The following is a 14,736-nucleotide window of genomic DNA, read 5'->3' as shown; positions in this document are numbered from 1 at the left end:
TGTAGAGATGCTTTTTGGCCTTTTTTCACAATAGGTAGTCAAATAGTGAGCTCTTTGAAGATTCTGGTCTAATTAAACTCGTACTTCAAAGAAAATGAAACTTGCAAAGCACTCTAACACTGAGATGTTTCTAGTCTGAATTCTCTAACTCATTGCAAGATATGACAGTTAAATTTTATAATGAGTGATGAATACTTAATTATCTTTTAGAGAAGCTAAAATGATCTGTTTATAATATAATGGCTTTTTCCTCTCTTTTATCACAACGTCTAGCTCACATTAAAATCTCTGAAGTTACTATGGAATTAATTTAAAGACTTAACTGATACATTTTTAACCTGGATTTTTCTTTTCATGCACACCTTTTGCCTGCTTATTCTTTCTGATTAACATTACTGCTGTTTTTATGAATTTTTCTCTCAGTTTCTTTGGGTTGCATGTGCCTTTTTGATATATCCATCTCTTTCTTTTGTGACGTACACAAAGCCCAACTGTAAATTACAGTGTTCTGGCAGCTGCGGTGGAAAACCAGGTTTGTGTCCTGCCATGAGTTGCAGATGCTAGCATGGCACAAAAAACTTGCTATATTCTCAGGCAGCAGTGTAGAGCACCCACCCCCCTCCTGCAGCCCCGTGAAATCTCAGCTGGGATAGCAAGATGCCAGCAGTACAGAAAGCAGAGGGCAATGTCACCTACTACTCCTGATGCCTTGGCTGTCAACCAAGTATGATTTGACATTCTGGTTACTGAATCTGGCAGCGATCAACATGAAGATAAGCAATCAACAGTTAATGGCGGTGAATTTTTTATGTTGATCGCTGCCAGATTCAGTAACCAGCATGTCAAATAATACATTTTTGGTGTCTCTGGAATATAACAAACATTTCAATAATTACATTAAGTAAGTTCACAATTATGTGGCTAATTTTTAGTGATTAAACTACTGTACCTAGATTGTCAAATTATATTAATCCAAATTAAAGGTGTTTGACAGCAGATTTAATTAGAAAGGATTTTCCAGTTTATAAAATTAAATTCACATAAATGAAACGTAAATAATTTCTTCATGATAACCTTTAATTTCTTGCTTTTCTGTAAATAATTGTTCTCATTTATAATGAATGTTAAGAATATTTCCTGCAGATGTTTTTTCACAGCTGATTGCATTCACATTTAATTTTTATCAATTTATGTTGTAAATCTTCTCTGCATTGCTTCACTTACAAATGGAATTTGATATTTTATTACCACCGATTTTTTTTTTTTCAAGAAGTGGTGAGCTTAAAATGAAGCTAGAATGAGAATGCCAGGGAAATATATTTGCCAGTTGAAATGATAAAATATGTTTATGTATCTTAGCACTGTAAGGAAGAAAAACCCAGAAAATATTTTCCTTTTTGGGCCTGTTGATTATCACTTAGGGTAATAATTCATCCTGTGCATACTGATCAGGCTAATCTTTAAATGCGGCTTTCAGCAGTACTTACACACAGCTGTAGACATTGATAAAACATGGTGTGCTACAGGCTTTGACTGTGGTTAATGGTTAATTTAGTTGTTGGTAAACTTTCATTATGCTTTTCTCCTGCAAGCATCTTCTTTTACTGAGCTTGTCTAAATTCAGGATCTCTCTGAATCATAAAATCGTAGAATACTGAACTCAAGACCAAAATTTACTTATTACAGGAGTAGGACTATAAGCATATTCATGTATTCTGCCTACAACTTTCTCCTTTTATTAGGTAGTTTTTATCTCAGTGTTGGAAAAAGCCTGAAAGCGGTGATGTGGTTGATAGTAGTGTATTTATTAATTCCATGTAATTAGAAGCTCAATGACATTAAAATACATACCTACTTCAAAGCAGGGTTGGTGATAATAGTGAAGCAGGTGGTTAGGAAAATTCTAAAAGGGAAAGAATAATGCAAGTTTGTTTTTGTAAAGCCTGACCAACCAACATATATAGTAACACTGCTGTGTGATTAGCTTTAATGTAGGCTACACTTTCTCTATGCAAGAGAAGAAATATGTTAAGGACAGACTTGGAAGAAAAGGAATTTGAAGGTTTTTTGTTTTCTGAGGGCTGGGCTGTGATAACTAGTAAGATTTATATAGGCTATAATAATACCAAGCAGTTTTATCCCACAGCTGTAATGTAAAATTTTCTGGTTTACATGGACTAAGACTCCAGCTGCATCACATGAGGGATGACTCCTTTTTTGTCATCAGTAATGAGACGCATTAGCATTACACTTTTTTTTAACTTTTGAAGTCCTTATGAATAGTTTGTCATACTCGGGGACTTCAGACCCCTGTTTATTCACAGTGCACAGCCAAATTACTATAAGAAACAAGTTATTTCATGGAAGAGAAGAATGGCAAATTGCCTTGCTCTGTTCTAACTGCCTGCTCAGTATGTGTATGTCCAGATAAACTGAAAAGAAGACAACTTTATTTGGGTAACTTCATGCAAGTATATATTGAAAATGCTGTTCTTTTTTTCCCATTAAAAAAGTATCCTCCCTAGGATCTGCCTCTATAAATGCTACAAAGATGTCAGATGCCCATTGTCATCTGTCCTCAGTATGAAGCAGTAGTCCTTCTAGGTGTCTAATATTGAATCTCAGGCCAGTTACCTTCCTGAAAGACAGAAAGATTTGTATGATTGAAGCAGTGGCCGCAGATGAGATAGTCTTCTGTGTTGTCAGGGGTACATATCATAGGATTGAAACCCAGGAGCTGAGGGAAGACTATGAATGACAGAGTTGGGAAAAAAAGAGGAAGAGGCAAATGCAGGGTTTCAGAAGTAATAGTGGGGAGAGCAGAAGGATGAAGACAAGGTGCAGGATGCTCAGATTCCAGCATCCATATGCAAGTGAGGGGAAAAGTTCATGCCATTTTAGCAACCAGGAGGGAAAAGGACACATTTTGTTTTGCATAGCCATTGGCATAGGCATTCACAGCTAGATTCAAGTCCACTCACACACATAAAAACACTCACACATTTCAGAGGCAGGCAGTGTCAACAGGAGCTTTCTCAGTGATCTCAGGGTTTCCATAGCCGGGTGTGTGGGCAGAATGCTGTTTGAGGCTTCAGATCTCATTCCAATAGCAAAACTCTCCAGGATGTTCACTGTCCCTAGGCCTCACTACCGCATAGATGTAGTTGGAGGATAATTAATGGTGCATATGATGATTCAAATTGCTAAGAGGATTTAACATTGGAAGACAGATTCAATCCAAGGTCACCAAGGCTGTTACACTGTATCACGTGCTGACTGATACTTGCAAATATAGCAGAGAACCTACCACATGACCCTAGACACGTTTTAGTGTCATTTAAGGATATTGGTTTTTACCGTTGTCCAGAAAATGAAAGTCATACTACAGTCATCTCAGGCCAGTGTTATCACTGGTCTGGCAACACAAAAGACAGAAAGAAAATATATACTTTGGTAGCATTCTTGCCAGATAAATAGCAATTCATTAAAGAGGTATCTTCCCATATTTTTGTAACAGCTTCATCCTTTGCATGCTTTCAGAGTCGTGTTTGAAGTCAATGAGGTGCTACTTCATCAGGATCGCTGCACATTTTTAAGTTTAAATTTCTGTGCTCTTTACTAGCCTGAATCTGGCATGGTACAGTTTACACATCAGACAGCTTGAATTACACCATATTTGACTCTGCATATGTGGTGGCATGATAAATATGAGAAAAACTTACATACTTCATGGTGTTGCTTTCCCAATTTGGAAATCCATCCAATGAGGTCTTGTTGCCTTAGCTCGGCATGTAGTATGCATGGATGTTGCGGCTTTCACGGCCATCGTGCTTGTGGCAGAACAGTCAAGGCTGACATTAGTTCTGCAAGGGCCTTCTGGCATCGTCTTTGAAAGGCTGTTGGATCAGTACCAGTAACCAGGAGGAGAAGGCTTCAGATCGTTACCTGGAGACATGTCTGCTATGGTACAGTTACAGCTTTTGAGTTAAATGCAAATAAGCCCAAAATAAAGGAAGTTTAAAGTGAACTACTGACAGTCATCAGAACTTCTTGAGTTCACTTGCCTCATCTCTTGGTCTGTTGTATGCAAACAGATGCATGGTTGATGACAATAAATAGCTACCTGATGTTAAAGCAGCAGTGGCTGCAAGATAGCTGACCATTACCCACATCAGTAGCTGTCCTTTATTACCCCTGGCTGTGTGAGGATTAGGAGAAATGTGGTTCCTGTTTACAGAGCTCTTGGCTGTGCCTGAAGCAGCCTGGCAATTACAACTCTACATTTATTTAAATCAACTGATAAAAGCTTCCTATAGCTTTGATTAAATTAGGTCACCTTACTCTGAATGCGTAACCTGAGGTCAGGGTCCTGCGGGCACTAATAAGCCCTAATGGCTTCCTCTGAGTCTTGCCCACCCCCTGCACACAGCCCAAGACCCAATTCCAGGTGCAGAGCCCTCAGTCCCTGCTGCAGCAACTCCTAAGAAGGGCTGGTCTTCAGTTCTCCACAGCGGTCCACAGCCATGGCCCTGCCAAGCCAATCCCAGCAAAACCACTTCAGCACTCCAGCAGCAATCCTTACCATAACTGAATCAAGTCCTGCTTCCCTTGGAGATTAAGATACTGGAAAAAAAAGTGGGATCGTGGACAGTTCTGTATCAGAAACAACTGTGAGTAGCACTCATTCAGCCATGTCACACTACTCGGTAGCTGGTAAGATACCTGTCCTGCCTGGACATAGGGTATTCTGGATGTCCGCATCCAGAGAAGTGTTCTCTGTTTTACTCTTCTGTACATTTAGAAGAGGTCTGTTGCCAGCCCTATATATTTATTCCCAAGGTCTGCAAATGTGTGAAACTTGCCTACCTTGACCTGCCTGCTTCTATAGCATTTTACCAGTTAGGCATAAATGTACTGAAAGAAGGAACCTCATCCACTGCTTGTAACACTGACGTCCCCTAAATCCTTGTAGCTCTGCCATGGTCAGGAGGTATTGACTGAAGGTGAGGGCAGTGCTCTTGTAGTAACTCAAAGAATGTGGTGCACTCAAGAGGGAAGCTGTGCATCTCCCATTCCCTGCAGGATAAAAAAAAAAAAGCTTTCTGCATTTTTCTACCATGTCCTTCTTGCACAGGAGAAATAACTGCTCATCATAAATCAGTTGGTGAAAAACTCATTGCATGCAGGATTGAAGTGTCAGTTAACGTCTCTGTTTAGGAAACAAAGATGACCAAATGACCAGGGTACATCAAGGGCAGAGAAGAGCATCCTGTCATCCTCTTCACCAGCTCTCAAAAGTAATGTCGGATGCGGAAAGGAGGGAGCAGTACTGCTCAAATTACACGCTTTTGACTGTAGTGACTTTGTCTCCTTAATTTATTTAATTCACCACTGGATCTTTCAGTATTTCTGTTTCACAGAAGTCTGCTGTCAAAAAACCTTCTCTTCACAGAAGTGATTATTTATATGCATCTGTCGTGGTTTAAACCCAGCCAGACAGCTCGTTCACTCACTCCCCCCCCTTCTTGCCCTCCCCCTACTCCCGGAGGGACGGAGAGGAGAATCAAAAGAATGCAACTCCCACGGGTTGAGATAAGAACAGTTTAGTAACTAAGGTATAACACAAATCACTACTGCTACCACCAGTGATAATAATGATAAAGGAAATAACAAGGGAAGCGAATACAACACCTCAGCACCAGCCAACCGGTAACTTGCCTCACCCCACCAGACCAAGCACCGACTCATACCTCGTCCAACCCCGCAGTCCTAGTCCTTCCGGGTAACTCAGTTACCTCCTGAGCATGGCGTGCTGTGGTATGGAATACCTCTTTGGTCAGTTTGGGTCAGGTGTCCTGTCTCTGCTTCCTCCTGGCTTCCCCTCCTCCCTGGCAGAGCATGAGGCTCACAAAGTCCTTGGCCAAACCAAAATATCATTGTTATCAGCTCCATTTCCAGACCAAAAGTCAAAACGCAGCGCTGCACCAACTACTGAGAAGGAGAAAAGATGACTGCTACTGCTGAACCCAGGACAGCATCAAAAAACTTTCTCTTCATAGAAGTGATTATTTATATGGATACCCATGAATTATTTTTTTTTTATTTAAGGCATGTATTGGCTGTTGAACAGTTCCTAGCTAAGCCACCTTGTTAAACAGCTAAAACAGGAGAGCAGTTTCATGCAAAGGTCTTAACATAGATGTGGAAATCTAGATCTCCACAGTCTGTTGTTCTTAGAATGCTAAAAATAAGTTACATACAAATCACTGGATCAAATGCCTTTTAAGAGCATCATGTTTATTCCAGTCCCATGGGTTCATAGATGAAAGATCATGGACTCTCATACTACATCTCATGACAGCACTCTTAACTAAAGTCTTATATAAAGCATAATTAATTATTAGAGTATTTCCCCAGAAATCCTTCTTCCTGGCTTCATGGTGAGAGCAATATGGAAACAGTGCTTTTAATGGAGTATAGCTTGATCTGGGTGTCTGTATTTTGAGCATGTTCTTGTTTCTATTATATAGAGACATTTTTATGAAGATGCGTTGTAATGGATCTCAGTACAAACAACAGAGGAAGAAATCTGTATTTACTTCAATAAGTTTTGAGAATTAAATCCTATATATCTTGCTCACCTTGAAAAAAAGGTATATAAGCAAAACAACCACAAACCCTGTTGGGTTTTTGTGTCTTGCTGCAGTCAGACTTTGCAATGTAGTAGCCATGTTGTTCTCTGGCTCCACAATAGTTGATTACTGATAAGTCTTTCAGGAGTGTAAATCACTGAATCTGTAACAATTTATTATCTGTATTATCTTCTTACATGGGAATTTTTTAAGTCAGAATCAGTCAGGTTACTAATACAGGTCTATGACTGAATTATGGAGTCAACATTAAGTCTCTACAGTTTGTTTCTAGATGCTCTTTTTAAATTTAATTATAAAATTCACCTCTTTTTTGTCCACTGTTGTACTGATGTAATTAACATCAGGGGAAAACAAGGTAAAGCGTTATGATCCTAGCCTGTCTTAGAATTTGCATGTGTTCAGACAGAGGATTTTGATGTGTTCGTTAAATCACAATCTTAAAACCAAAGAACTCTGGAAATAAACAGCCAATGAAATTTCCTTTCGCACTTATGCTAGAGCCCACTTTCAGTAAAGTCATCCTTAGAACTCTTTTCAACTTTTCAGATTTTACAAAAGCACGTATGTAAAATACTTCTTTCGGAACTGGTCCACTGGTAACTATCAGCTTATTTGGGCTTAAAGTGGCTTAGTAAAGTTGTTTTGGGGGAGTTTTTGCAGTTACCCACATATCTCTAAGAGCACTTAACCTTTGTTTAAAGTTTGTGACTGTTTAATATCAACACTGAGCTGAAAGCATATCTGGGAATTTTTTTACTGTTCAGGTAAGAATGTCACAGTTCTTGAGTTGTTTGCTCAAAGAGAGTAAAAGAAAGAACTTTCTTGTTCGTACCATGTACAATTAGCATTGCATTTTTTACTTAACTTTCAAAAGTTATATGAAGCTCATCAGAGTTTTCTTTAACATTTTTAGTCTATAATATTGTCTTATGCAGAGTTGTGTTTTCGTGAAGCTGTATTATCATATCTTTTTTATTATGTTTGCCTTTAGAATTTCCTTTTGGTATATGCTTAGAATTTCAAAGGTTAATGAAGGAAATTCCCTTTTCTGTTTATTTTACAATCTGTGTACCGTGGTCACTGATGCAGTCTCTTAAGAATGGTATGTAGCAGATAACTGATGCTAAGCAGAGCAACAAGAGAAATCAAAGATTCTGTTGTCATTCAGGGAAGTGGCATGAGGATCTGCTGAATTGCGAAGAAAAGTTGTGGAAACAGGACACTAATTGCCTGTTTCATAGAAATTCTAGGTGGAAGACATTTGGGAGAATGAGTCAACAGATCATGCTTTTGAGTCAAAACGCTTGCCTCTCTTAATTGCTTAGGTATAGATTAACTAGGCTTCCTGGGGTCCTGGTGGGAATTCACAAATGGTACAAAGGTAAATAAGAGAAGAAAATTATTTGTCAGGAAGTTCAGACATATTTTCAGTACAACAGCTTTTTTTTATGGGACTGAGGACTGTTGTATCCATTTTTGAGAAGGCAAATCAGAAGTAAATACTTGTAAGTTGTTCTGCATGAACCTGCTCAATGCAGGATCACCATAGAACCATTCTAGCAGGGAGAAGGCAGGAGCACGCAGTCAAGACACTCCACAGTTGAAGTGGTGGCCAGGACCAGACAGACAAACTGTCCCATTCAGAGACAGCTGGCATGTAGGTCAGCTGCATATGAAGGGGAGATGCTTCTCTGTGCAATAAAGTTTTGCATATCCAGCCTTCAGAAACAAACTGGCATCATGGCATTTTCTCCTGGGTGACACAGAAAATAATTTACACAGCACGCGGGCACAAGATTGACAGTAATATGTTTTCCAGTCTTTGTATGTACAAAACAACCAATGGCAAAATTAAAAATTTAGCATGTTTGATCCATCTATTTTTGGAGCAGACCTTTTACTATAAAACACCACTTTTCTTTCCTGATGAAAAGAACGTAGGACAAAGATGATCAACTTGGGGGCCAGGGAGATAGGCTGACTTGATTCATTGTAAGCAGGAAAGAATCACACTTGGTGATTTTTTGGTTCTTAAGATTGTGCTTACATGCATTTTATGTATACTGTAGCTGTAGTAGTTGAATGGCTGCTTCATTATTGTGAAAAGGTCTGTTCTTCTGCTGTTTCTTTTTGGTCACTCTTCCATCCCAGAAGACTACTCAATCAAGTATGTGTAGCTGCTTTTAGCACGCAGTGCAAAAGTTACATTTTGTTTAAAAATATCCTTTCATCCTCCATATTTTTACAAAAAGATGGGTTTTCTCTTAGTAGGTAATACAATACCCTGTCATAGTTCAGTAGGAATAAAATGCGTAATGGTTGCTGAGGTTCAAAATAACTTTAAGGGGTAATTTATATCCTGATCACATACTGAAGTTTAATAGGCACTACAAAATCTTTTTGTTTTCTCGTTTCTCTGAACATTCAGTCCTGTGACAGGTGGTCGAGAAAAGCTCTTCCTGTGTAAATTTACCCAGTTATATTTGTGTAGCAGCCCTGGAAAAGCATTAATATATTAACCAGTAAAAGTGGCTGACTGACAGTCCTTGGAGAAATGTTTTAGTGTACCTATGTGAATAGAGGGTTTGACTGATACGTTATTTTTTAGATAAATTATAAATATCATATGTAGTTGATATATTCAAATGTGGTAAAATATATATTTACTATTGCATTTTCGAGATGCTGTATTTTATTATATTAATATTTTCACAGCAGCAATGAGGTAAAGAAAGGAAATTAATTTCTAAGAGAGCATTTTGTTTTGTAAGCATTGGCAATGCAAAAAGTTAAGATCGTTTTATTGAAAAACAATAGCTTCAAATATTAAATGCAAAACTGTCTTTGCTGATCTTTACGGCTTATCTCTAACATATTCATATCAAGGGAGTTGCCAGCATGAACAAATACAGAGTTTTGAACAAATACAATTGAAGGCATCACTTCAAACAAGAAATAAGGATGTTTAACTTAGTGATTAAAAATGGAAATGTTATTATTGAGAGTCCTTTCTTCTGAAATGTTCTGATGTTTTTTATAGCCCAGAAAGCTATGGGCTTTTTCAGATTAATCAAAACTTTCTTTATTCATATTTCGTGCTTGTAGGCTTTGGCTTCAAATTCAGCCTACCTATTCATCCAAGATCTGGAAGACATTTCTGTAAAGTGTCTCAGAGACTCAAACAGAGTCAAGTCATAATATACAAGGGCCTCTTTGCCATTTCTCAACTGGGTGGGCAGGAAAATAAATAAAAATAAAGCAGTGCCTTGAGGCTGGAAAACATTTTGAAGATTTTTTTTGTTTAACTTCTAAGTGTATCTCCAGGGTAAACAGGCTGCTATGGAATCTATTACTCAGAGGCAATTCACTTTATTATAATTTTTAACCTTGCCTTTGCCAGTTCTGAACCTTTTGAAAATGTCTTCTATAAGTTTAAATGTATTTTATATAGTGGCTGCCATAGCAACAGTGTTGAAAATGTTCCATAAATTTAAATAGTAAGATGTGTAAAGATATTAGAACAAAGTGGTATAGAATAGGCAGGTTGCTTACAGCAGATAAGGTTAAATTATCTATTATTACGTGTACCTGCATGTAGCTGAGCTGTCTTTGAATTTACTCAGTAGTGTCTTCCTGACATGGTCACTGGTTAACCTCATCATACAAGCAATCATCCTTTTATATTGTAGGAGCTCTTAGACACCAAAAAATGTATTTGTATCTGGCCTTTCATCTTTATTCAGTTCATTACCTATACAGTACTCATTAATAATAAACAGCAATCACTTCTACCTTGCATCTTCTCAGATCTCCATGCCCCAAATAGAATTTTCTGTGACTATTGCCATTCACTGCAGGGGTGCAGTGATGGGCACCCTGCTTCCGGAAGGGGTGTGTATGCAGAGACACTTGGCTTCACGGGTTCCAGATGGGCTGAGCAGTTGCAGGCAGAGTCAGTGACCACCCTCTTGGAAAGAGCCAAGTCAAAAGCAACAACAGCAGCAACCCAGAGGGGAACGGAGAAGAGGCAGAGACAGCTGCAGCAGCAGCTGCTGCTTGGCAAGAGCGTGAGGAAAGGACTAGTGGCAAGAACAGCAGTAGATGCAGGATGGGATGAAGGGAATTAAAAGGACTTAGTTAAAGCCCTGGATTGGAGACATTGAGAAGTGTCAGCAGAACCCTTCCTGGCTTTTGATAGGTGTCCTTGGCTGGTCTTCATCCCAGGTCTGCCTTCTGCTGCAGCCCAGTTTGTTGTGTGGCCTGTGAACAGTTTCTTTAGGTTAAAGTACCATGGGTTTGGAAGTCCTGGTCTAGTCACCTGTAAGAGGGCAAGACATGAGTTGTGTTGCCTTGTGAAAAGGGAGGGAACTTCACTTACTCAGAAGCACAGCCTCTGGGGGGCATCATCATTAGGAACTGAAGTATTTATAAGGTGTCTGTGCTTCCAGAGATAGGTAACAGATGATGAGGACTTTTTTAGTACTGCAGTTCCAAACTTGGGTTCCCACAGCATGTTTTGTCCTGCTTAATTGTGTCCACCTTAATAGATAAGCCTGTGACAAGGAACCCCACACCTCACTTCTGCCTCAAACACTGAATGCACTTCTGCAGGATTTTAGATACTACTCTGAAAGCCAAGCATTGCAGTGTTGGAACACAAAGCTACTGCATGCCAAAGCCTTTTTTATTGAAACAGATGTTAAGAAATTTCTCTGTGGTAACACAAGTCGTCTGTAACAGAATCAGAAGTTTAATTGAAAAAAAAAAAGTTGTGCTTTGGGTTTGTTTGAGTTTTTTTGGTTTTTTTTGAACTGCACTAATCCTCAGTACATTCATTTGTCCAGAATCCATGAAAACTTAAAAATCTTTTCCCTTGTAAATAAGTTGAATGCTACTTTTGAAAGATTATCTGCTGTCTTTTCCAGTGTGCAGCAATAGACAAAAGAAGCATTGTCCTCCCACGAGACACAGCTAGGTAGGGTAGCATGGAGTTACTGATTGAGGGAGACTGTGGGTGGGGTAGCGTCATGTGTGTGTTTCTGGGCTATGGGGTTTTACTGTGTCTGTTCATTACCAATTATCTGTCATAAAGTTCTAATTAATAGTTGACATGCCCTTAATTTAACCTGGAGGAGTCACTTTAGACATTACAAATAACAATGAAAAGTATTGATGACTGTCTTGGATAAATCAGAGACTCAGGAGAAAGCATTTTGTTGATTTTTCTATTTGGTAGGTAGTCAGGGGATACTGTAGTCACCCTGCAGCCAACCTCCTTGCCAGCTGGCATTACGAGTGGATCAGCATAATTAATTTCAAAATCAGTCAGCAGATTATACTGGGCAACATTTTCTTCAGAGAAAAGCATTGAATAATAGAAATCTTAAGATTTCTCTCCATTCCATTATTTTAGCAGCTTTACAAATTTCTTTGTTTTGCATCTCACATCCCCTGGCAGTGTTGATATTTTGCCTGATACATTAACAGATGATAATGAGTGTAATAGTTTGCTGAAAGCTGAACAGAAAATCTCATGCTGAGCTGGTGGGAGAGCCCCAGTCTTGCAGCTGTAGGAGAAGAAAGATGCATGATTTACAGAAGAATAAGACACTGTCACATTTCAGACACCAGCAACAGTAGTACAATTCAATGCAGAATTGTGATTGTGATGGTGACATGTTTTTCAGACTGTCATATGCCTTCGTGCATTGTTTATTTTCATCCTGGTTTAGGAGATTCATGTTTTTCGTGCTGTTGTGTATATCTGGAATACTGGACTGTGTACTTCCACATGACTCAGTAACTGAACCTGCTTGGCAAAAAAAAGCTGTATAGGTGGAATGGATGCTCACACACGGGGACTCTCCAAGTTGGCTTTCCTGGATACTCTGAGAAGGCATCATGAAAATTCCCTTCCACTCCTTTATTTTTTTTTTTTAATAATAGTTTTTCCACAATTATCTTCCTTAAAAATGAACTCTATGGTGTTTGGTTCTTCTAAAACCGCCTTTCTTTTGGCATGCACTGCTGGGTGCACTATATCTATGCACATGTTTGCATTGCCTGGTAGTATTATAACAAGCAGGAACACCATGTAGCTAAATAGAGATGCTTGGTTATGTGTCAGAGAAAATACCAGGTACTTTTCAGAGTTGTGAAAAAAATTATCATCAATGTGAATACCAAGTAACTCAGGTGTAATAAATGATTAATCCTTTTCTTTCTTGGAAAGACACTAAAGACACCCTGTCGGTATTACGTCATATGTATGCACAGGTCTACCTTTGCTTATGAAACAAGCAGTATCTCCAGCATGAAATCGATTGGGAAGCAAATTATGTTAGTAAAAATCTAACAGAAAAAATAATAATAGTTAATAGAATATATCATTATCTTGATCCTAAGAAATACATTTTAATGTGTTTTCTTTTAGGAGAAGCCACTGACCAAATCTCTACAACGAGGAGAAGACCCCCAGTTTGATCAAGTAAGACATTTGAAATTATATCATTTCCTTTCCTCAAACTATAAAACTAATACTTGGATGGCAGTCTAGTTCCCTATACTATCGTTGCATACTACAAAAGCAATATCTCTCAGTGTACTTTAGTAGAATGATGACTGCTTTGCCTAATCATTCTTGATTTTAAATTATGAGAATTTTTCCACTGTTGTCAATATTTTTTTGCCATAGACTTTTCTGCTTTTTTACAGTGTATTAAGCATATGTATTATTTCCTGGCTGTTTCACCTGATGGAGGTTTCAGAGCAAATTTTGTGCCTTTTCAGAATATGTGTTTTTTGAAACAAGTGAAATAGGACAAGTATAAAAATAAAACCAACAGCAATATGCACACATTTTAGTGATGGTATAAAAGAATTAATTTGTCAGCAGTCCTTCTTAGAAAAAAAAAATCTAGAAAAAAAAAATCCTATATAAGTAACCTACATAAGGTACCACCTTGATTAACTTAACTTTGGGAGAGCAGATAGGTGCAAGTAGGACTTTGGATCCTCAAATGAATTTGACACATTTTGTGAATTTTCTGGGACATTGCACCAGAAGCAAAGATGCTTTGTGAGATGCCACTGGCCTGCACAAAGGCTCACTTCATAATTTTATCTTGACCAAGTGAGACTCTCTAGGTTATTCTGCATCTGCTTTCTGGGGAGAGGTAGCGTACTCAAAGGGCTGTTCAGAGCAGGAGGCAAATGATAGGACTTCTGTATTGTACTGGGGAGCTCCTTGCCAATCTCACTGACCACAGAGAGACCCCACAGGGGAGACAGCCACTGTAGGCTAAAGGAGGCTGCTTTGTGAGTAGCCCCTACCTGCCTAATGAAATTTTTTGTGGTATTCTGGCGTTAACTTTATATATTTTTTTTCCTTCCTGTGGGAAGAGTGTCACACACAAATGGGAAAGAAAAACAAATTAAGCCACCCATATGCAAACCTTGTGGTACTGTTCCTTTAGTGCATTAAACAAATACATAATGGGTGGCCATGGTTTGATTAAATATTCATGGTTAAGCAAATTGTGGTGCTTTAAAGGGAAGAATTAAAAGAGTTATGCTTCTCCTAGTTATCAGTAAGTAGATAGAAAATGGAACAATTAAGATCAATTAAGAACAGCAAATGCTTCCTGGAGTGAAACAACTGTGTATTAGGCTATTACTACTGTGGTAATTTACTCTGAATGCTGGGGGTGTATGATGCAGGGAAAAAACAAAGGCAAATTTTGTTATACACAACTTTGTATACATTTCTAATGTCTTTCTAGAGTCCTGTCTATGTGTAGAGTTGGTAGAAAAGTAGGGAGCTAGATTGCTTCAGACTTCTTGTCAGAAAAACCTTGTTTTCAGTTCCATGAAATTTTACAAACAAGGTACTCAGATTGAAATTTTCAGGTTGCCTGCCTGCCTGCCTCAGCCTGAGTTGTTGGGAATGTTTCCCTTTTCAGGTTTCACGCTGGTTTCTGCTTGAACAGCATGATCATTTTGAGATGTTGTAGTGCTCGTGGGACTGATGTACACCTGTGATTGGGAGATGGAACCTGAACCTGTCTAATGAGCTTGTTTTCAA

General features: G+C 38.6%; 1 protein-coding gene across 10 annotated transcripts in view; it reads left to right on the top strand.

Annotated features, from left to right (window-relative positions):
- FRY (FRY microtubule binding protein) overlaps positions 1–14,736 on the top strand; it is a 230,202-nt gene that overhangs the window by 104,622 nt on the left and 110,844 nt on the right. For all 10 annotated transcript variants that reach the window (XM_061457548.1, XM_061457549.1, XM_061457547.1 and 7 more), the window contains one exon: positions 13,087–13,140. In XM_061457548.1, the coding sequence (XP_061313532.1) occupies positions 13,087–13,140 (54 nt within the window). The remainder of the gene's footprint in view (positions 1–13,086; positions 13,141–14,736) is intronic.

Source organism: Pezoporus flaviventris, unplaced genomic scaffold, assembly GCF_033815535.1.
Source record: "Pezoporus flaviventris isolate CSIRO_AGI_PZ_B2104156 unplaced genomic scaffold, CSIRO_AGI_Pfla_v1 ptg000025l, whole genome shotgun sequence".
Taxonomy (NCBI): domain Eukaryota; kingdom Metazoa; phylum Chordata; class Aves; order Psittaciformes; family Psittacidae; genus Pezoporus; species Pezoporus flaviventris.
The sequence above is the reverse complement of the archived record's forward strand: the minus strand, read 5'-3'. Positions and strand labels throughout refer to the sequence as shown.